General features: G+C 38.6%; 5 protein-coding genes across 5 annotated transcripts; all 5 read left to right on the plus strand.

The window, feature by feature from the left end:
* The first annotated feature begins 788 nt into the window (after positions 1 to 788).
* Positions 789 to 1748, plus strand: LOC137005039 (olfactory receptor 1E16-like). Its single transcript, XM_067365786.1, has one exon. The coding sequence runs from the start codon at positions 792 to 794 to the stop codon at positions 1746 to 1748; it is 957 nt and encodes a 318-aa protein (XP_067221887.1). The 5' UTR covers positions 789 to 791.
* Positions 1749 to 6166: 4418 nt separating this feature from the next.
* Positions 6167 to 7126, plus strand: LOC137004992 (olfactory receptor 1E16-like). Its single transcript, XM_067365731.1, has one exon. The coding sequence runs from the start codon at positions 6167 to 6169 to the stop codon at positions 7124 to 7126; it is 960 nt and encodes a 319-aa protein (XP_067221832.1).
* A 4917-nt stretch (positions 7127 to 12043) lies between these two features.
* LOC137005079 (olfactory receptor 2AT4-like) lies at positions 12044 to 13003 on the plus strand. The gene has a single exon (XM_067365853.1). It carries the CDS (start codon positions 12047 to 12049, stop codon positions 13001 to 13003), a length of 957 nt encoding a protein of 318 aa, XP_067221954.1. The 5' UTR covers positions 12044 to 12046.
* A 3571-nt stretch (positions 13004 to 16574) lies between these two features.
* LOC137004189 (olfactory receptor 2L5-like) lies at positions 16575 to 17117 on the plus strand. The gene has a single exon (XM_067364386.1). The coding sequence runs from the start codon at positions 16575 to 16577 to the stop codon at positions 17115 to 17117; it is 543 nt and encodes a 180-aa protein (XP_067220487.1).
* A 1272-nt stretch (positions 17118 to 18389) lies between these two features.
* On the plus strand, positions 18390 to 19340 carry LOC137005075 (olfactory receptor 52K1-like). The gene has a single exon (XM_067365848.1). It carries the CDS (start codon positions 18390 to 18392, stop codon positions 19338 to 19340), a length of 951 nt encoding a protein of 316 aa, XP_067221949.1.
* The last annotated feature ends 3992 nt before the right edge of the window (positions 19341 to 23332 follow it).

Genomic DNA, 23332 nt, shown 5'->3' on the forward strand with positions numbered 1-23332 from the left:
CTGCCTTTTGACCACTGCCTGTTCTCTGACTACATTTCTGCCTGTCTCTGATGTTCCTGTTTGCCCCGTTTGACCATGCCTGTACGACCACGCTCAACATTTAATAAAGCTTCGCATATGGATCTCACTCTGAAGTCCCGCCTTCGTTACAGTTACACCCCTTGTTTAGAGTTTTGCAAAAAGCATGCACGAGATTTGCAAATTAAGTCCAACTACATGAACTTGTTTATAGTTTTGCAAAAAGATTGATTTATTTGACAAATATGTTTAGGCCACTGAGTATTTGGTTCAGAGAATGGGATTTAGTGTTTTAGCAATTGAGAAAAACTATAGAGGTTTTGAAGAATTACATGGTAATTTTGTCACTGTCCCTGGAGCAACTGCATCATTTGTTTTTCTGGCCATAGACTTTTTACAATGTACATGTCAGATATATATATAAAAAAATGAGACCAGCACATCTCAGTGCAAGGAGCATAATACACTTCAACAGTAGCCTGTGAAACAGAGAGGTTTGTTTCTTTTAATTTGTTAAACTATCCAGCTATTGCTATTATTACAGTTATAGTGTATTCTGTAGCAAGTACATTATAAAAGCAAACCTTTACTTATATATATATATATATATATATATATATATATATATATATATATATATATATATATATATATATATATATATATAATTATATATATATATATATATATAGTACTAACATTAAATATAATTAAATGTTATGCATACAGAAAGAAGACACACAGATTTCTTTAAGGACTAATTCATCTTATCAATGGGAAACATCAGCTTTGTAAAGGATTTTGTCATAGTCGGCTTTCCTGGACTTCAACCTCATTACTATGGCCTTGTATCAGCACTTCTCATTTTTGTTTATGTGTGTACACTGGTGGGAAATGCTGTATTTTTTGCATTGTTTGTAATGACTAAGAGCCTTCAGAAGCCTGTATATTATTTCATTATAAATCTTGTTGTATGTGATGTATTATTCAGCACCACAACATTACCAAAGATAATTAGCAGGTATTGGTTCCAAGATGGAACCATTTCATTCTTGGGATGCTTTGTTCAGATGTTCTTTGTGCATTATTTAGGCAGCGTTTGTTCACTTGTTCTGGCAATCATTGCTATAGATCGCTATGTAGCAATATGTTACCCACTTCAATATCATAGTATCATGACAAACAGAAATGTAGTCGTTTTGTTCTTTGGCTCTTGGATTTTAGGCTTGTTAGGCCCGTTGGCAATGGTAATTCGAACTTACCCTCTCCCTTATTGTACAGAAAACACAATTATTCACTGTTACTGTGATCATTTTTCCATCACAACATTGGCATGCACAGACAGAACACTATATAGTGTTCCAGCTCTCATCTATGCCTTTGCAATACTGTTGGGACCCTTTGCTCTTATTATTTTCTCATACTGCTCCATATTTGCAGCAGTTATGCGAATTTCAGGTACTCAAGGAAGGATAAAGACTTTCTCCACCTGCAGTCCTCAGCTCATCATAATTGTTCTCTTTTTCATACCCAGGTTATTTAATTATTTATCTGGCAACATTGGTATAAAATTCAGCACTGATTTGCGATTAGTTATTATTATGATGTATAGTCTGCTACCACCCATGATCAACCCGCTTATTTATTGTTTGAGAACAGAAGAGGTAAAAAAGGTATTTAGAAGACATTTTCAAAAGAAACAAATTAGTATTCCTTTACGGTTGCTTTGATGTGCTTTATTTAAATAGGTGGTCAAACTGTTGCCATTGTCTTAAGGTCCTCAACTTTAGATAAAATCCCCTTTTTTTCAAAACATACAAAAACTGAACTGGACTGAATGCCAAGAACAGTAATGTAAGCCTTTTGAAGGTCTCCTGAACTTGAAAAATTGAGTTTTAACTTTCAGAAATGAAGGCATTTTTGGTCCCTTTGGTTCTAACATTATTTACAGTGGTTATAATATATTATGGACAATATGGTAGTTTTGTAATGATAATTTATGAAATAGGTTGGCCTAATGTTTGTATTTAGAATTGTTTGTTAGAATTTTTCACTATGCCTCTAAAAATACATGAATTAATCATATACATAATGTAAATTCATAGAAATGTAAAGAGTATAAAAGGAAAGATAAATGTGAATGATATGCCATATTGTTATGATTCAAGATGAGGTCAAGATTTCCTTGAACACCCCATTTTTATTGCATGTGATGTTCAGTATGTTTGTCATGAAATGGAACATAAAACTCTCCTATAAGTTATTTTATCTTTGTTCCTGTTTATGTTGCAGAGGAAAGTTACTTATTTTGTTGAACCTATTGTATTTGTTGTTTATATTGTTAGTTTAGGAGCTTGTACATGCTCACAAGAAACTTTACCTAAGCGTACCGGAAAATGTGATGTATACAAACCAGAAACAATAATGAGTGATAACACATTTTTCATGCACGGGAAAAGTCGACACAGAAGTTGCAATGATTCATTGGGAATTTATTGTATAACTTAATTTGATTAAAGATTACAGTACAAGGGCACATGGATAAAAAAAAAAAAAAAAAAAAAAAATCAAGTAAATCAGTTATGATTGATAAATACTACAATAATAATTGTTAATTTTGATGTCATGGTGACTTTAAGTTCATGACACGAAAAGCTTGCACTGTCAGCATTCTACTGATAGATAAAGTTGGATGCACTGTGGTGCTCAATCCAACTCTCACACTTATATAATGACAGCATTTGAAACAATATATGATTGACCTTGCCAGTTGTTTAAATAAAATGGTTCCCTATCTGTCAATCACGTTCAACGTTGTGTCAATACTGACAAAGCCGAGCATCTTTTTTAAGGGTTAGTTCACCCAAAAATGAAAATTCTGTCATTAATTACTCACAATTAATTAATTGCACACAAAAAGTATTCTCGTCGCTTCATAACAGTGAGGTTGAACCACTGCAGTCACGTCAACTTTTTTAACAATGTCTTTAGTACCTTTCTGGACCTTGAAAGTGGTGGTTATATTGCTGTCTATGGACGAGTCATATACCTCTTGGATTTCATCAAAAAATATCTTTATTTGTGTTCTGAAGATGAACGAAGGTCTTACAGGTGTGGAACAACATGAGGGTGATTAATTACTGAAAGAATTTTCATTTCTGGGTGAGGATCAGATATCAATAGCTGCATCAGAGAGTGAGCTATTGTCCTCTGGAGAGGCAGATGAAGCTGAGCTTTTCTCTTCTGGGGTGATCGATCACACTGAATCAGATTTAAAGTTGATGGCCAGTAGATCATCCAGTCATCCCCGGTTGGAAGACTGGTTCCTGTGTACGGCTTGCGGTTCACAGCCACGTCCTGCATCAGTGCCTTTCTTCCCGGAAGTGCGCAAGGAGGTTTAGAGGTCATGGAAGGCACCTTTTACTGCTCAAAACTTGCAGATGTGGGATGCTGACAAAGTGCAGTTTCTCGACGCCACCATCTCACAAGGTGGCCTCTTCAGTGACACTGTTGAGGACTTTGTCCAGCAGTTCTAAGCAGTCCAAAAGCAGACAGAGGTCATAAAGCACATCCTGCTCTGGCGTGATACCACCGCCACCAAGCTGCTGCGGGTTGGCCCCCAGTCTGCTCGTTGCCAAGGGGGGAAATTTTCAGGTATGTTGGTTGTCCCTTTGGTGCCACGTGTGCAGAGCCTGGGAGCCTGGGAGACAATTTGACATTGTCTCCCAATTTGCCATTCAGACAATTCGGCTACATGATTTAGTTCACCAGGTGTCCCCACAGGTTCAGCGGTCTGTCGGACTGTCCTATGCATGGAGATTGTGGTCATTCTGGCGAAGGACGCAATAGAGCCTGTCCCTCAAGCCGAGATGAAGTTGGGTTTTACGTACCCAAGGAAGGCGACAGGTTACGGCCAATCTTGGATCTACGAGTTTTGAACCGGGCCCTTCAAAAGACACTCAGAAAGTGACCTGAAGGACACTTACTTCTGTGTCTCGATTCTGCTTCGACACAGACTGTTTCTTCGGTTTGCTTTCGAGGGTTGAGTGTTTCAGTACAAGGTCCTCCCCTTTTGGCTGTCCCCATCTCCTCATGTCTTTACCAAAGTTGCAGAGGCTGCCCTTGCCCCATTAAGGGAAGTGGGTGTGTGCATTCTCAACTTACTCAACGACCTTTCAGCAATGCCTACACAGTCCCAAGATGGACATGGTGCCACAGCACACTCCGTGTGACCATCACACCAATCTGTCGCTGAACTTTCAGCCCTTGGTCACACCTTGCCTTTCTACAGGTCGAACTGTCCTTAGAACAAGTGTCAAGGCATGTTGTTGTTACAACAAATGCCTTCTAAGCAGGCTGGGTCACTGGGGCCCAGTGCAATGGGGACACAGACCTGGTCTCCTGGACGGGGCCCCAACTGCAGTGGCATATCAATTGCTTAGAGTTGCTGGAAGCGCTACTCGCCCTGTGCCGGTTTAGACTACTGCTTCAGGGCAAGCACATGTTGGCCCACACAGACAACACTGTGATGGTTGTGTACATCAACTGCCCAGGCAGGGTACGCTCACGTGGTATGTCAAAACTCCCCCGCCATCTCCTCCTCTGGAGTCAGCAGGGGCTCAGGTCGCTCTACACCATGCACATCATGCAGCCGATGCACTCTCATAGCTCACGCTTCCGGAGAATGGAGACTCCATCCCCAGGAGGTCCAGCTGATCTGGAGTTGATTCGGGGACGCACGTGTAGACTTGTTAATCTCCCAGGAGTCCTCCCATTACCCACTCTTTTACTCCCTGACTAAGGTAATCCCACAGCACAGACACTTTCACACAGAGCTGGCACCGGGGCCTATGCAAAATGCGTTTTCGCCAGTGAGCCTACTTATATAGACACTGTGCAAGGTCATGGAGGACGAGGAGCAGGTCTTGATGGTTGCACCTTACTGGCCCACCCAGACCTGGTTCTCAGACCTGATGCTCCTCACGTCAGCCCCTCCCTGGCAGATTCCCCTGAGGAAGGAGCTTCTTTCTCAGGGATGGGGTACCATATGGCACACGCATCCAGACCTCTAGAACCACCATGTGTAGCTTCTGGACGGGACGCAGAGAACTTAAGTGGCCTACCATTTAGACACTATAACTCAAGAGCTCCCTCTACTAGGTGAGCTTGTGCTTTGAAGTGGAGTCTGTTCACTGAGTGTTGCTTTTCCAGGAGGGAAGACCCCTGGAAATGCTGGATAAGCTCTGTGCTTTTCTTCCTGCAAAAGAGTTTGGAGCAGAAGCAAAAACATATATAGCAATTGGCAGTTTTGACATAATGAGAAAGAGTATATCATATCATATTAAATGCATCTAACAAAAAATTACTTTAATCAATTATCAATTAAAACACAAAAATGTCACAATTTTTATTTAATCTGTTGAACTGATATTCTATGAGCATATGACTACTTTCATTTTGAACCTGTATGCTCATATTTTTATAGACACTCGGTAGGGTAAAAATTCTTGAAGTATGTTTGTTTGTGTTCAGTGAAAACATTTTAGCATATGAATTTGGATTTACATTAGGGTGAGTAAACAAAATTGTCATTTTTAATCATTATATATTCATCATCCTTATTCACAGTAACTGCTGAAGTTGTTCCTCAAAGTCATAATTTTCAGGGTCAGAACTCAATAGCAAAAAAAAGAGAGAGAGTGAGAGAGAGAGAAAAACATTTTGCTTGAATGTATACTTTCTTGACTAAGAATAAAATTACAGGCTAAGAACTGCATGGAATTTTGTCAATGTCCCTGGAGCATCTGTGTCATCAGTGTTTCAGGCCATAGTCTTCATGATTTACATGTCAGATATAAACTAACTGAGTCCAGAACATCTCGGCGTAAGGAGCAGAATGGACTATAATAGTAGTCTGTGAAACAAATGTGGCAGGTTGTTTCTCTTTATTCTTTGTTATTATTTGTTAAACAATCCAGCTATATAGTGTATTTTAGTAGCATGCTAAGTGAAGTATAAAATCAAAACACTTTTAAAAGTGTATTTTTAGAGTTGTAAATATTGTACTAATGTTAAAGTCTACATTTCCTTCATACAGAAGATGAAAAGTCACATTTAGAGATTTCTCTAAGGAGGACTAATATTCATCATGTCAATGCGAAACATCAGCTTTGTAAATGAATTTGTCATAGTTGGCTTTCCTGGACTTCAACCTCATTACCATGGCCTTGTATCAGCACTTCTGTTTTTTGTTTATGTGTGTACATTGGTGGGAAATTCTGTATTTTTTACTCTGTTTGTAATGACTAAGAGCCTTCAGAAGCCTGTGTATTATTTCATTATAAATCTTGTTGTGTGTGATGTACTATTCAGCACCACAACATTACCAAAGATAATTAGCAGGTATTGGTTCCAAGATGAAAGCATTTCGTTCTTGGGTTGCTTTGTTCAGATGTTCTTTGTGCATTATTTAGGCGGTGTCTGTTCATATGTTCTAGCAGTAATGGCTATAGATCGATATGCAGCAATATGTTACCCACTTCAATATCATGGCATCATGACAAACAGAAATGTACTCATTTTGATCATTGGCTCTTGGGTTTTGAGTTTATTAGGACCCTTAATGATAGTCATTCGAGCTTACCCTCTCCCTTATTGTGCAGAAAACACAATTATTCACTGTTACTGTGATCATGTTTCAATTACAACACTGGCATGCACAGACAGAGCACTGTATAGTGTTCCAGCTCTCATCAATGCCCTTGTAGTACTTATGGGGTCCCTTGCTGTTATCGTTTTTTCATACGTTTCCATCTTTGTGGCAGTTATACGAATTTCAAGCACTCGAGGAAAGATGAAGACTTTCTCCACCTGCAGTCCTCAGCTCATCATAATTGCTCTCTATTTTCTACCCAGGTGTTTTATTTATTTGTTTGGCAACACCGGTTTAAAGTTCAGTACTGATTTGCGATTAGTCATTATTATGATGTACAGTCTGTTACCACCCATGATCAACCCCCTCATTTATTGTTTAAGAACAGAAGAGGTAAAAAAGATTTTAAGAAGACAATTTCAAAAGAGGCAAATTGGTATTTCTTTACGTTTATGATCTACTATATATTTATTTTTTTTTTATATTTTATTGGTAACACTTTAAAATAAGGTTCATTAGTTAAACATTAGTTAATGTGTTAAAGGTGCAATATGTAAGAATTTTGCAGTAAAATATCCAAAAACCACTAGGCCAGTGTTATATATTTTGTTCACTTGAGTACTTACAATATCCCAAATGTTTACAACTATTTGTAAATCGTGAGAAAATTGCAATTTTAACCAAGGCTCCAGGACGTGTGAGGAGTCACCTGCGTCATTCCCGCGTTACCCTCGGTTTCTGGTTTTATTTTGTAGAAACCATGGAAACACCAAAGATGCTTTAATATTTACATGTTTTAATAGGCAAGGGAACAACTGTTTTGATATATTTATAGACAGAAACCGAAATATTGTTATATAGCTCAACACGTTTAGTCTTATTGTTTAAATATCATTTTCTTGTTTGTTTGGTTTTTTTTTTGTTTTGTTTTTTTTGTTTTTTGCGAGTACCATGCTTTACCATGCCTCAGAGAAAAACACTATTTTGTGAAGTAGCTAAAGCATAATCAGATGTAGCTTTATTTTTATTAACAGTAATACAGCATTTTCTCCATCATACAATACGTTTTAAAATTAATTGCATGCCATTTATCAACACAAGCCATCCATCATTTAATATGATATTCTAAAATCGATCTAGCTTACTGCAGTGTGCAACAGTGTCTCACAGCAGCTGCTGAAGGAATGTTATAACAGGGCTCCAGACAAAACAATTCATTAAGGAGCCATTGGCTCCTATAGGGGGAAAAAGAGGCACCAAATATTTTTTTAAGAGCCACACAACAATGAACTTAGAATTTTAAAATTACTTATGTTTAGTCATTCTTTTGAGTTTTTAAATCTCCCCTTTACAGTTTCAGCTTTTTCATCTTGTGACTTTTCTGGGAAATGAATATCACTATTTTCACTTTATACTATTATAGTTTTTGTTAATATTTTGAATCCGACTAGATTTTTATATTTTCTGCTTTCATTTTTTTGTTTTATTTATTTATTTAATTTTTTGTTTTATTTGTTGTTGTTTTTAAACATGTCTGTTAGTTTGTATAGATTTTTATTTTAGTATTTTTATTTCAAGCAATAAATTTTTTTTTAATGGTTTTAGTTAACTATAATAACCCTGATGCTAGTAAAATCGTTATATTGAATAATATGTGTCAAATAATGTTCTTAGTCCTTCCTTCCTGAAGCTACAACAGTTTACTTTGAATCAAATGAAACAAATATAAATATATGGAAATAAATATATAAATATATTAAATGTGTGTTTGTGTAACTAAATAACAAACAGGGGCAATTGATATACATACTGCTTGACTTTACTTATTTTAAAAGGTCTGTGCTTTACTTTTCCTGCTCATTCAAGTTCAGATAAGGATTAAAAAATTACGTTGCTACAACCGTTTACAACACAATATAATATAAATAATATAAAGTAAACTTTGTGATAATTGATCAGCATTAGTTCATAAGCAATGGTTGACAAATGTGCGCTAATCATTGAATGCGAGCTGCTCTGAAGAACGCGCAACAGCGCCATCTTTTGACTTTAAAACATGCAGCCCTCACATTTATTTAATGAAATTAATAATAATCACATTAGGAAGTATCGCGATTTGTTTTTCCATCTACAAAATATAAGACGCCTTAAAATGGTTATACTCTTGTTATACTGTTTAAGGCACTGACGACTTTTAATGACCTTAAATTCATCTGATGCGCATGAGCGGTGTGGAATAATGAAAGTGATCAGCATGAGTGATATTAAAAATGGTAAGCACGCGCTGCATTGTGTGTGTATCTGCAGTCTGTAGAGGTAATCTAATGTCAATTAACCATTTCCGACTTTTCCATGCAAAAATGGCTTGAACAGGTCATAATGGAGAACGTCTCGGGTTACAGATGTAACCCTGGTTCCCTGAGTAAGGGAACGAGACGCTGCGTGAAACGCATTGGGAACCTTCTGCGTGATATCGTCATTGAAGCACTCCTGTATCCAACCAATCGTGTAACGAGACGTCAGAGGCGGGTGACGTCACGGACCAGGAAACTATAAAGCATGCCAGGATGCAGAGAACGCTAGCTTCTGTGGAAAATCTGAAGCAAGCACTCGCAAGCATGCAGGGGTACGGCAAGAGACGCAGCGTCTCGTTCCCTTACTCAGGGAACCGGGTTACATCCGTAACCCGAGACGTTCCCTTTCGTGGGAACTATCGACGCTGCGTGAAATGCATTGGGAACGCAATCCCAACTGTGCCGTACTTCAAATGCTTGCTATGTTAGCTCAACAGTCTCGGCGGGGATTTTAGAAACGCCGCAGATTGTTTCTTGGTCTCCTGGAACCTCTCGATGACAGTTGTGACTGCATCACCGAAGAGGCCCGCAGGAGACAGCGGTGCGTCCATAAGGGCAGACTTATCTCTGTCCCTTATGTCGGAGAGGTTCAGTCACAAGTGCCTCTCCATGGCCACCAGGGTTGCCATAGAACGGCCCACTTCTTTAGCCGTCTCCTTGGTGGCACGGAGAGCCAGGTCTGTCGCCATGCGCAGTTCCTGGATGCACCCAAATGTGGCCTCCCCGCTGGTATCAATTTCCCCCAGCACTTCAGCTTGATAAGCTTGCAGCAGCGCCATGGTGTGAAGACACGCTGCTGCCTGCCCTGCTGCCGCATAAGCTTTGCCCACCAAGGAAGATGTAGTCTTAAGGGGCTTGGTGGGCAACGTCGGTGCTTTTAATGACGATGCCGACTCGGGTGAGAGATAGCCCGCGAGCGTCTCTTCAACCCGGGGCATCGCCGCATAACCATACTGTTTCAGCCCCATGATGTTGCTATAGACCGAGGTCTGGGGGCTGAACACTCTGTGTTGGACTGGTCTATTCCATGATCTAGACACCTCAGTGTGTAGATCTGGAAAGAACGGTAAGCACCGATGTGGAGGTAATGACCGCGTGGGGAGAAAGCGCTCATTGAGTTTGCTTTTAGGTCTTACATCTCCCCGCTCTGCTTCTGGCCAGCTAATATTTAATTTGGCAACAGCTCTGGCCACTACCTCCATGAGCTCCTCATCTGCAGAGGAAGAAGATGGCGGTTCCTCTTCCACTGCGTCGACACTCATCACATCAACATCCTCAGATGAAGACAGATGAAGTGCCGATGTCTCTCCCCGAGGGGAAGAAACCGCTAGGCGTGCTTCCACCATGGCAGGAGAGACAGTGGGTCTGGCAGCTAAAGGGAGAGATAGGGCGGGGCCCGTCTCAACCCCCGCTGCCAGATCCATTTGTGAACCCCACGAATGGAGCCTTCGCTCTGCCTTGGCAGCAGCGGGACCCGATCCGCAGGGAACATCAACCGAGGCACCCTCCGCTCTATCAAAGAGTGCCCGGAGAGATCGCAGCACTCTGAGGGCGAGCCTTTCGCAATGCACGCAGACAGCTCCCTCGAGAGCTGCCTGCGCATGCTCAACCCCCAGGCAAACAACACACATATCGTGCGTATCCCCGTCAGGGATAAAGGGAGTGCAGGGATGGACACATTTCCTGAACCGCTTGCTGCTTTCATCCGCCATTTCTTTATATATTTTTGTGTCTTATGAGGTGTATGTATGTATGTATGTATGTTGAAACTCTTGTCCTCAGACAAAGAGAGATAAATCACAAACAATAAGACGCACAACAGCGATCTTAGACACACACACTTGTTGCTGCAGCTCTTGTCCTCAGACGAAGAGTGAAACCAATAATATATATATGGACAGACAACAATAAATAAGACACACGGGATAACATAGAGTGCTTGCTGTAGATAACAGAAGCTAGCGTTCTCTGCATCCGGGCATGCTTTATAGTTTCCTGGTCCGTGACATCACCCGCCTCTGACGTCTCGTTACACGATTGGTTGGATACAGGAGTGCTTCAATGACGATATCACGCAGAAGGTTCCCAATGCGTTTCACGCAGCATCAATAGTTCCCACGAAAGGGAACTGTCATATGCTCATGTGAACAGCAGTGGCCGTCCTGAGGAGAGCTCAAACGTGGACTACGACTGAGCGTGAGCACAATCCAGTGAAAGGGTAAAGTGCAGCCGCGCGTATCTGTGAATGAGAGCTGTGAGGGAAGGCGCAAAATGACTCCATCAATTTGCGCATGTAGTAATTTAATGTTTATATAGTTTAAAGCACTGAATCACTATAGAATCGCGATTAATCAGATTCTTTGCATTTTACATCGATTATCGACCAAAATGAAGGATTCACGATTCAAAAAACATGTTTCAAAATCGATGCATATGCATAGTCAGGATTTGTAATCGATGCATCGAGAAAACGAGTGAATCGTTACACCCCTTGTTTAGAGTTTTGCAAAAAGATTGATTTATTTTAAAAAAATTTGTTTAGGCCACTGAGTATTTGGTTCAGAGAATGGGATTTAGTGTTTTAGCAATTGAGAAAAACTATAGAGGTTTAGAAAAATTACATGGTAATTTTGTCACTGTCCCTGGAGCAACTACATCATTTGTTTTTCTGGCCATAGGCTTTTTACAATGTACATGTCAGATATATATATAAAAAAATGAGACCAGCACATCTCAGTACAAGGAGCATAATACACTTCAACAGTAGCCTGTGAAACAGAGAGGTTTGTTTCTTTTATATTCGTTAAACTATCCAGCTATTGCTATTATTACAGTTATAGTGTATTCTGTAGCAAGTACATTATAAAATCAAAACTATATATATATATATATATATATATATATATATATATATACAAAAAAAAATATATATATATATATATTGAACTAACATTAAATGATAAATTTTATGCATACAGAAAGAAGACACATATATTTCTTTAAGGACTAATTCATCTTATCAATGGGAAACATCAGCTTTGTAAAGGATTTTGTCATAGTCGGCTTTCCTGGACTTCAACCTCATTACTATGGCCTTGTATCAGCACTTCTCTTTTTTGTTTATGTGTGTACACTGGTGGGAAATGCTGTATTTTTTGCATTGTTTGTAATGACTAAGAGCCTTCAGAAGCCTGTATATTATTTCATTATAAATCTTGTTGTATGTGATGTATTATTCAGCACCACAACATTACCAAAGATAATTAGCAGGTATTGGTTCCAAGATGGAACCATTTCATTCTTGGGTTGCTTTGTTCAGATGTTCTTTGTGCATTATTTAGGCAGCGTTTGTTCACTTGTTCTGGCAGTAATTGCTATAGATCGCTATGTAGCAATATGTTACCCACTTCAATATCATAGTATCATGACAAACAGAAATGTAGCCGTTCTGTTCTTTGGCTCTTGGATTTTAGGCTTGTTAGGCCCGTTGGCAATGGTAATTCGAACTTACCCTCTCCCTTATTGTACAGAAAACACAATTATTCACTGTTACTGTGATCATTTTTCCATCACAACATTGGCATGCACAGACAGAACACTATATAGGGTTCCAGCTCTCATCTATGCTTTTGCAATACTGTTGGGACCCTTTGCTCTTATTATTTTCTCATACTGCTCCATATTTGCAGCAGTTATGCGAATTTCAGGTACTCAAGGAAGGATGAAGACTTTCTCCACCTGCAGTCCTCAGCTCATCATAATTGTTCTCTTTTTCATACCCAGGTTATTTAATTATTTATCTGGCAACATTGGTATACAATTCAGCACTGATTTTCGATTAGTTATTATTATGATGTATAGTCTGCTACCACCCATGATCAACCCGCTTATTTATTGTTTGAGAACAGAAGAGGTAAAAAAGGTATTTAGAAGACATTTTCAAAAGAAACAAATTAGTATTCCTTTACGGTTGCTCTGATGTGCTATTGTCTAAAGGTCCACAACTTTAGATAATATCCCCTTTTTTTCAAAACATACAAAAAAAAAATCCAGTAGGTGTTGAACTGGACTGAATGCCAAGAACAGTAATGTAAGCCTTTTGAAGGTCTCCTGAACTTGAAAAAATTATTTTCAACTTTCAGAAATGAAGACATTTTTGGTCCCTTTGGTTCTATCATTATTTACAGTGGTTATAATATATTATGGACAATATGGTAGTTTTGTAATGATAATTTATGAAATAGGTTGGCCTAATGTTTGTATTTAGAATCGTTTGTTAGAATTTTTCACTATGCCTCTAAAAATACATGAATTAATCATATACATAATGTAAATTCATAGAAATGTAAAGAGTATAAAAGGAAAGATAAATGTGAATGATATGCCATATTGTTATGATTCAAGATGAGGTCAAGATTTCCTTGAACACCCCGTTTTTATTGCATGTGATGTTCAGTATGTTTGTCATGAAATGGAACATAAAACTCTCCTATAAGTTATTTTATCTTTGTTCCTGTTTATGTTGCAGAGGAAAGTTACTTATTTTGTTGAACCTATTGTATTTGTTGTTTATATTGTTAGTTTAGGAACTTGTACATGCTCACAAGAAACTTTACCTAAGCGTACCGGAAAATGTGATGTATACAAACCAGAAACAATAATGAGTGATAACACGTTTTCCATGCACGGGAAAAGTCGACACAGAAGTTGCAATGGTCTTTTCTTCCATATAGTGAGTATTATATCCCAGTGAAACGGCTTCTTGAACAAGAAAAAGTATAGGGTGGAATGATTTTGTCCATTGGGAATTTATTGGATAATTTAATTTGATTAAAGATTACAGTACAAGGGCACATGGATTCAAAAACAAATCAAGTAAATCAGTTATGATTGATAAATACTGCAATAATAATTGTTCACTTTGATGTCATGGTGATTTTAAGTTCATGACACGAAAAGCTTGCACTGTCAGCATTCTACTGATAGATAAAGTTGGATGCACTGTGGTGCTCAATCCAACTCTCACACTTAGGCAGATAATGACAGCATTTGAAATAATATATGATTGACCTTGCCAGTTGTTTAAATAAAATGGTTCCCTATCTGTCAATCACGTTCAACGTTGTGTTAATACTGACAAAGCTGAGCATGTTTTAAAAGGGTTAGTTCACCCAAAAATGAAAATTCTGTCATTAATTACTCACAATTAATTAATTGCACACAAAAAGTATTCTCGTCACTTCATAACAGTGAGGTTGAACCACTGCAGTCACGTCAACTTTTTTAACAATGTCTTTAGTACCTTTCTGGACCTTGAAAGTGGTGGTTATATTGCTGTCTATGGACGAGTCATATACCTCTTGGATTTCATCAAAAAATATCTTTATTTGTGTTCTGAAGATGAACGAAGGTCTTACAGGTGTGGAACAACATGAGGATGAGTAATTACTGAAAGAATTTTCATTTCTGGGTGATGATCAGATATCGATAGCTGCATCAGAGAGTGAGCTATTGTCCTCTGGAGAGGCAGATGAAGCTGAGCTTTTCTCTTCCGGGGTGATCGATCACACTGAATCAGATTTAAAGTTGATGGCCAGTAGATCATCCAGTCATCCCCGGTTGGATGACTGGTTCCTGTGTACGGCTTGCGGTTCACAGCCACGTCCTGCCTCAGTGCATTTCTTCCCGGAAGTGCGCAAGGAGGTTTAGAGGTCATGGAAGGCCCCTTTACTGCTCAAAACTTGCAGATGTGGGATGCTGACAAAGTGCAGTTTCTCGACGCCACCATCTCACAAGGTGGCTTCTTCAGTGACACTGTTGAGGACTTTGTCCAGCAGTTCTAAGCAGTCCAAAAGCAGACAGAGGTCATAAAGCACATCCTGCTCTGTCGTGATACCACCGCCACCAAGCTGCTGCGGGTTGGCCCCCAGTCTGCTCGTTGCCAAGGGGGGAAATTTTCAGGTATGTTGGTTGTCCCTTTGGTGCCACGTGTGCAGAGCCTGGGAGCCTGGGAGACAATTTGACATTGTATCCCAATTTGCCATTCAGACAATTCGGCTACATGATTTAGTTCACCAGGTGTCCCCACAGGTTCAGCGGTCTGTCGGACTGTCCTATGCATGGAGATTGTGGTCATTCTGGCGAAGGACGCAATAGAGCCTGTCCCTCAAGCCGAGATGAAGTTGGGTTTTACGTACCCAAGGAAGGCGACAGGTTACGGCCAATCTTGGATATACGAGTTTTGAACCGGGCCCTTCAAAAGACACTCAGAAAGTGACCTGAAGGACACTTACTTCTGTGTCTCGATTCTGCTTCGACACAGACTGTTTCTTCGGTTTGCTTTCGAGGGTTGAGTGTTTCAGTACAAGGTCCTCCCCTTTTGGCTGTCCCCATCTCCTCATGTCTTTACCAAAGTTGCAGAGGCTGCCCTTGCCCCATTAAGGGAAGTGGGTGTGTGCATTCTCAACTAACTCAACGACCTTTCAGCAATGCCTACACAGTCCCAAGATGGACATGGTGCCACAGCACACTCCGTGTGACCATCACACCAATCTGTCGCTGAACTTTCAGCCCTTGGTCACACCTTGCCTTTCTACAGGTCGAACTGTCCTTAGAACAAGTGTCCAGGCATGTTGTTGTTACAACAAATGCCTTCTAAGCAGGCTGGGTCACTGTATGCAATGGGGACACAGACCTGGTCTCCTGGACGGGGCCTCAACTGCAGTGGCATATCAATTGCTTAGAGTTGCTGGAAGCGCTACTCGCCCTGTGCCGGTTTAGACTACTGCTTCAGGGCAAGCACATGTTGGCCCACACAGACAACACTGTGATGGTTGTGTACATCAACTGCCCAGGCAGGGTACGCTCACGTGGTATGTCAAAACTCCCCCGCCATCTCCTCCTCTGGAGTCAGCAGGGGCTCAGGTCGCTCCACACCATGCACATCATGCAGCCGATGCACTCTCATAGCGCACGCTTCCGGAGAATGGAGACTCCATCCCCAGGAGGTCCAGCTGATCTGGAGTTGATTCGGGGACGCACGTGTAGACTTGTTAATCTCCCAGGAGTCCTCCCATTACCCACTCTTTTACTCCCTGACTAAGGTAATCCCGCAGCACAGACACTTTCACACAGAGCTGGCACCGGGGCCTATGCAAAATGCGTTTTCGCCGGTGAGCCTACTTATACAGACACTGTGCAAGGTCATGGAGGACGAGGAGCAGGTCTTGATGGTTGCACCTTACTGGCCCACCCAGACCTGGTTCTCAGACCTGATGCTCCTCACGTCAGCCCCTCCCTGGCAGATTCCCCTGATGAAGGACCTTTATTTCATTATAAATCTTGTTGTGTGTGATGTACTATTCAGCACCACAACATTACCAAAGATAATTTGCAGGTATTGGTTCCAAGATGAAAGCATTTTGTTCTTGGGTTGCTTTGTTCAGATGTTCTTTGTGCATTATTTAGGCGGTGTCTGTTCATATGTTCTAGCAGTAATGGCTATAGATCGATATGCAGCAATATGTTACCCACTTCAATATCATGGCATCATGATAAACAGAAATGTACTCATTTTGATCCTTGGCTCTTGGGTTTTGAGTTTAGTAGGACCCTTAATGATAGTCATTCGAGCTTACCCTCTCCCTTATTGTGCAGAAAACACAATTATTCACTGTTACTGTGATCATGTTTCAATTACAACACTGGCATGCACAAACAGAGCACTGTATAGTGTTCCAGCTCTCATTTATGCCGTTGTAGTACTGATGGGGTCCTTCGCTATTACTGTTTTCTCATACTGCTCCATATTTGTAGCAGTTATGCGAATTTCAAGCACTCGAGGAAGGATGAAGACTTTCTCCACCTGCAGTCCTCAGCTCATCATAATTGTTCTCTATTTTCTACCCAGGTGTTTTATTTATTTGTTTGACAACATTGGTATAAAGTTCAGTACTGATCTGCGTTTAGTCCTTGATATGATGTACACTCTTTTACCACCCATGATCAACTCCCTCATTTATTGTTTAAGAACAGAAGAGGTAAAAACGGTTTTAAGGAGCCTACTTCAAAATAAACAAATTGGTATTCCTTAACAGTTGCTCTAATATGTTTTATCACTTGAGCTGGACAAACTGTAGTCAAACTAATATTAATCCTTATATTAACATAAAACAGATTCCAGTGTTGGATATCAATTTGATTGATTTCTTATTTGCATTTGACATTAATTACATAAGCATTAATAATAATTGTGACAATTAAATTGATTCAGAAAAAAAGTATGAACATGATTAATATATGGCTTGCTGTGGAAGATCATGCATTTGTTTATGGAGATTGGAGGATTTCATGGAACATTCAGTGATTTTGTCAGAAGGATCTGAATAGTCTGACTGAAGATGAATTGTGTGATAGCGCACTCATTAAAGCTAATTAAAATCAAGTTGTTTATTTAAAGCAATTTAATTTAAAACTGTTTTGGCCTCAGCTTAGTCTCAAACATGAACTACTCATCAAATTCTCCTAAGAAATTTGTATCTCAGCTATATGCTACTTCATAGCTCTTATTGTAGACCAGTGGTTCCCAACCACATTCCTGGAGGCCTACCAACACTGCACATTGTCTCCTCAATCAAACACACCTGATTAAGGTTATCAGCTCATTAGTAGTGTCTCAAATATCTAAACTGGGTGTGTCAGACAAAGGAGACATGCAAAATGCGCAGTGTTGGTGGGCCTCCAGGAATGTGGTTGGGAACCACTGCTGTAGGCTATGTCAACAATTGAGGTCACTTAATAGTAGCATGCCCCCCAAAATTTTGTAGGGATTATTTCAAACCATAGCTTGACACAAGTATGTCAGTTTTGTCAAAGAAATCAAACTGTTTTCATGAAAAAATATAATCATCATGCTGTAATGAGACAGGAGAAACTCTAAACAACACGTCACCCTGTAGGAGGTGTCATTAGTTTCAAAAGTGATGATAAACGGTGTCTTTGTCATTGTCAGATGGATGCACAGAGAGAAAGATGTTTTTATATGTCATACCAATGGCATACATGGCAGATTCTTTTTTGTTTTGTGTATTAATACAATTAGTGAATTAGTGAAGTCTGGTGGACAGATCCCATTAAACTCAATTTATTACATTATGCTATTCATATCTAAATAGTTTCCATGGAGGTATGTATGTGAATTATAGCTTATCAATATAATCTGTACTTTATAAAGAGAATAATTGTACAAAATGTTTGTATGTTGTTTAATTTTGCCTTGACAGTCAAATGCTTGTGTAATTGTCAATGTAAAAATTGTATTTTTTACATTCTTGTTGTATGAGGTAATTGTGAAGCTGTATAGAGTCATGACCTATACCAATATCACTGTCTTTACCGAATTCTACCTGCTGGGATTTCCAGGACTCCATCCTCAGTATCATGGAGCTGTAGGAACCCTTTTGTTCTTTGTCTATTTGACACTGGCAGGAGGAAATATCTTTATTATTGCATTCATTGCTTATGAGAGAAGCCTTCAGAAACCCACCTATTTAATCTTCTGTAATCTTGCTGTGTGTGATCTTGCTTTTGGAACTGCAACGCTGCCTAAAGCCATTGCAAAATACTTTTTCAATAGCAGTGATATATCATTTTATAGTTGTTTTGTGCAGATGTTTTTTGTTCACTACTTAGGGAGTATTAACTCTTTCCTAATGCTATTAATGGCCATTGATCGGTTTGTTGCAGTTTGTAACCCACTGAGATACTGTGTCCTTATTACAAACAAAACAATTTTTTTGGCATGTGCTGCGCTTTGGGCAATCTGTATATCGTGGATGTCAGTCATTGTTTTTCATGCCTTCAGTGAGCCCTTCTGCAGTTCTAATGTAATAACCCAAAATTACTGTGACCAAAATTCAATAATTAAACTGTCTTGTGGAGATGTAAGGCAAAAACATTTTTTTTCATTTTCATGTGCTATGTTTGTTCTTTTGGGCCCATTAATATTTATTATATTTTCTTTTATTGCCATCATCACATCTGTTTTCAAAATCTCAGACATTCAGGCCCGATATAAAACATTCTCAACTTGCACTCCTCAGCTTCTTATCATTTGTCTGTACTATGTGCCCAGATGTGTTGTTTATGTGCATGATGTGACAATTGCAATCTCACCTGGCATCCGGGTTTTGTTAATTATGTGGTACAGTCTGCTCCCACCTGTTGTCAATCCGATGATATACTGCTTCAGAACCAAAGAGATCAAAGATGCATTAAAGAAAAAAATTAGAGATAGGAAAGTGCTTATGCAGATATGAATGGAGAATATATATATATATATATATATATATATATATATATATATATATATATATATTACTTTACAGTTTTTTTTCAACTTCACACAAAACCACACACCAAGTCTGCAAAGCCATTCACTACTTCTCGGCCTTTGACTTGGTTTCATGAAACACTTTTTGCAAAACACAACACACCATTCTCTATGAAACACACAAAAATCTAACAGGAAGTATTTTAATTTCATTTTTCAAACACGGCCATTGTTTCTGTCCAACTATACATGGTTGATGTATTTCTTTTCTTTCGTACTGTGTAATGCTGTATTCACAACCACAAATGCTTACAGTAAAAAAGAAAGAAAAAAAGTGTGCTTTCAATCTTGCTTTCGTGTTTACCATGAATTTTTCATGGTAAAACAGTAAAAGTAGCTACTAAATGTATAAAATATGTGGTCCTGTCTCAGAGGTCTCAACCTTCTTGACAGTTTCTAAGAATTAAAATAAAGTCATAATTTTTATATAATGTGAATTGTATGCATCCTGTTATTGTAGTAGCTGTAGTATTAGACAGATTAGACAGCTTCAATATTTGACCACTATCAATCAATAGTTATTGAAAAACAAACCTCTACATTCAGTTGCGTTTGCCCTCAGTTCTTTTTGATCATAGTGCATACACATACAAACCTTTAGTCCAAAAAGCGTGCACATTTGGAGAAATATGTAGCCTATTCACACATTTACCTCATATTTCATTAGATAGAATAGAACTAGGGCCATAAGCAGGGTTTGTAAATTCCCAAGGTCACAAAATGTAGTTTGGCAGGGGGGTTCGGGTACATACTCCCCTGCAATGCATATTTCCCTGGTGTACATAAGTGCATTTTAAGACTAAATTGAATAATATTATCTTTAAAACATCACAACAAATACATACATGCTTTAATCGCAATTTTGGTCATTTCATGACTTAATTTACAAAAGAACAATGATGGTTCATGGTCGTAGTTTCTTTTGCGCTTTATTTACAATGAAGTTATATACAGCGCGCCACTGCATTTGTGCATTCAATTCTTGAATGTGCGCCGCGAGCATAGTATAACAGCTGATTGGACAGATATGTTCATTTTTTTACTGACATAGCCTGACAACATCTCATCTGACTGTAATTCACTGTTGTTCAACTGAAGCTCCCTTCACCTGTACCATTTCCGCGCTCGTTTGACTTGTGCCTGGCGCTGAGGCGAAGTTGAAATGCTCGTCTGAGAAGTATCCTGTTTGTTGTGGTCATAAAGAGACGGTTCTGCGTCTATATAAACGCAAATATAGTTGAGAAAAAAAGAGAAAAAAGGTGGCCAAGCTTAGGCCAATAGTGGCCACGACCTTACGGTGATGGTAAAATTATGTGTTTACTCAATACATTTATGTCAGTTTATTATATACAGTATCTGCATTAGGTAACAATAGAGTGAGTTTTTGAGCAGAAACGTATTAATATCATACTGTCACTCATGAAATAGATTAGTGCGTGTTGACTTTCTGAAAAGCTCTGCATGGATTGAGGCGTGTGAAACAGGATCACGAATCCTGGACGGTCTCTAAGCGGGACCGTTAACAGTTAAAGTCCATTTCTGATTACATTGTTGTTTGTATTGACATGTTGCAGCATTTTACTTGGCGATGTTTTTAATCGCACCCTGTGTATCTATCTATCTATCTATCTATCTATCTATCTATCTATCTATCTATCTATCTATCTCTCTTTATATATATATATATATATATATATATATATATATATATATAAAGTAATGCACTTTTTTTTAAGCTTAAACAAAAACAAATAGTTGTGGCCTAATGGTTAGAATCAAGGGTTTGAGTCTCAGTACTGGCAGGAAATGTAGGTGTGGGGAGTGAATAAACATTACATACAAACGAGGTGCTCTTGAGCAAGGCACCTAACCCCCAGTCACTCCCCAAACACTGCAGCAAAAATGGCTGCCCACTGTTCCGGGTGTGTGTTCATGGTGGTTCACTTGGATTGGTGAAATGCAGAGCATAAATTCCGAGAATGAGACACTTCAACTTTCAATAAAACGGCTTTAAAAAAAATAAAAATAATTAATGGACTATATGCACGGGTTACTTCCTGGTTGTCGTTAAGCCAGCTCGGGCACTTCCGGTGAACTGTTAGCTGTTCATTCTGTAGTCGTTGTACATCGACACAAAACCATCTATGGTTGACTTTTTAATGTTGTATTTATATTTTAATGCAGTTATTACATTTACCTAATTTGCCAATAAACCAGTTTTATTGATTGCAATAAAGACGAAGCTATTGGGACTATTTAAAAATGCCCTGTCTGTAATTAGACACGCACACACATTTTTTCCCCAGCACTTCAAATGTTATTTTTAATGTGATGACCACAAGCATTATTTGTTCATCCTTCTGAGATTGTCCCCATTGTAAAACCGAACGTTTAAAATGTAGGAAATTTAACATTTGATAGAAAACACTTATTTAAAAATAAAAAAAGACAGTAATTAGCACTTTAACCAGCAGGTGGCGGCAAAGTAGCATTTATTTGCGCACATATCAGCCATTTCCTCTAAACGTTTTTCACTTCGTTTTTGACTAAATATTAAACATTATAAAATAACTAGGTTTGAAAAAACATTTTGTCAATTATAAGTATGAAATACTCACAAAATCTTATGAAAAACAATAACTTTTATTGTGAATTAATTACACAGAAAGCGAGCACCGCGCTCTCCCTTTGTAATCACAGCAGCTGTCAGTCAGTGCAGCGCAAGATCAATGATTTCAGCACACTTGTGAAAACACACATTTTATTCAATTAATCTAACTAAAGTGCACAATAAATATTTAATTTTTGAAGCTTTTTTCACATAAAAGTGTGAAAACTAATGGTCGAATTGAATTTAGCCGAGGAGGAACATTGAGGTACGTCGTTATTTATTTATTTTCTATGCTGTCTTACGTTTGAATAACTAAATTAATGCTATGCCTGACTATTTAAGTGACTATATTCTGATTATAAACTAAGTATTACACTACTGATGCTCAACACACCAGCAAATGACATCTCACCGGAAGTTTTCGAGCTGGCTTATATTAATGCGGAAGTTCTAAAGAACGATCCGTGCATATAGTCCATTGGTTTTCTCTGAGTAGAATCTGTATTTTTATTTTATTTTATTTTATTTATTTATTTATTTTTTATTTAGTTATTCCTTGCTTGCTGATAGCCTGCTTTATACCAGAGCTTGAACTGAACTTTCATACTAAGAGCTTGAGACTAAACCTTGTAACTAGAGTGTATCCATTGTCAGCAAAACTTCATACAGTAGCCTCACCCTCCTCAATTGTGAATGAAGTCTTCACACATTTTGGAGACTGTGTCTGCTTGTTTGCATTGCAAGGGTAAATAAATAATAATAATAATAATAATAATAAAAATTATTTGAATATACAGCGTATTCTTTATTCAAAACACAATATGTGTAAAGGCTAATGTTTTATGTATTTGAGAAATGGAGAAGAGTGTCTTAGTCTGGTATTTGCAATCTAACCGTAACAGTTTGTCTTTTATAATACAAGCTTTTTGCCAAATATATTAAATGACAATAAAAACTGATCACCCACATAGCTACAATAAACTTTGTAACCTGTAAATTGATAAAAACTTGATGTTATGCACTTACGACTGATTCACCTCTGTGTTAATGCTTCTCATTCACTTGTGGGTGGGTGATGTCATGTGTTGCTGAACTGTTCCATTATGTTGCGTCAGTGGCATTGCTTGTGGCATAAGTTGAAAAATGAACAACTACTCAAGCGCCAATGCAGGTGTCAGCCAATCAGATCACCTTATGCAAATATCCTAGCGCAAACACTAGCCAATTGCATTCATGCAACACCAGAAATATTCAGGAAATATTCTAAGTGGTCAGAATATAATAATATTCTAAATGTGTTTTTAAAA

This window comes from Chanodichthys erythropterus, chromosome 17 (assembly GCF_024489055.1).
Source record: "Chanodichthys erythropterus isolate Z2021 chromosome 17, ASM2448905v1, whole genome shotgun sequence".
Taxonomy (NCBI): domain Eukaryota; kingdom Metazoa; phylum Chordata; class Actinopteri; order Cypriniformes; family Xenocyprididae; genus Chanodichthys; species Chanodichthys erythropterus.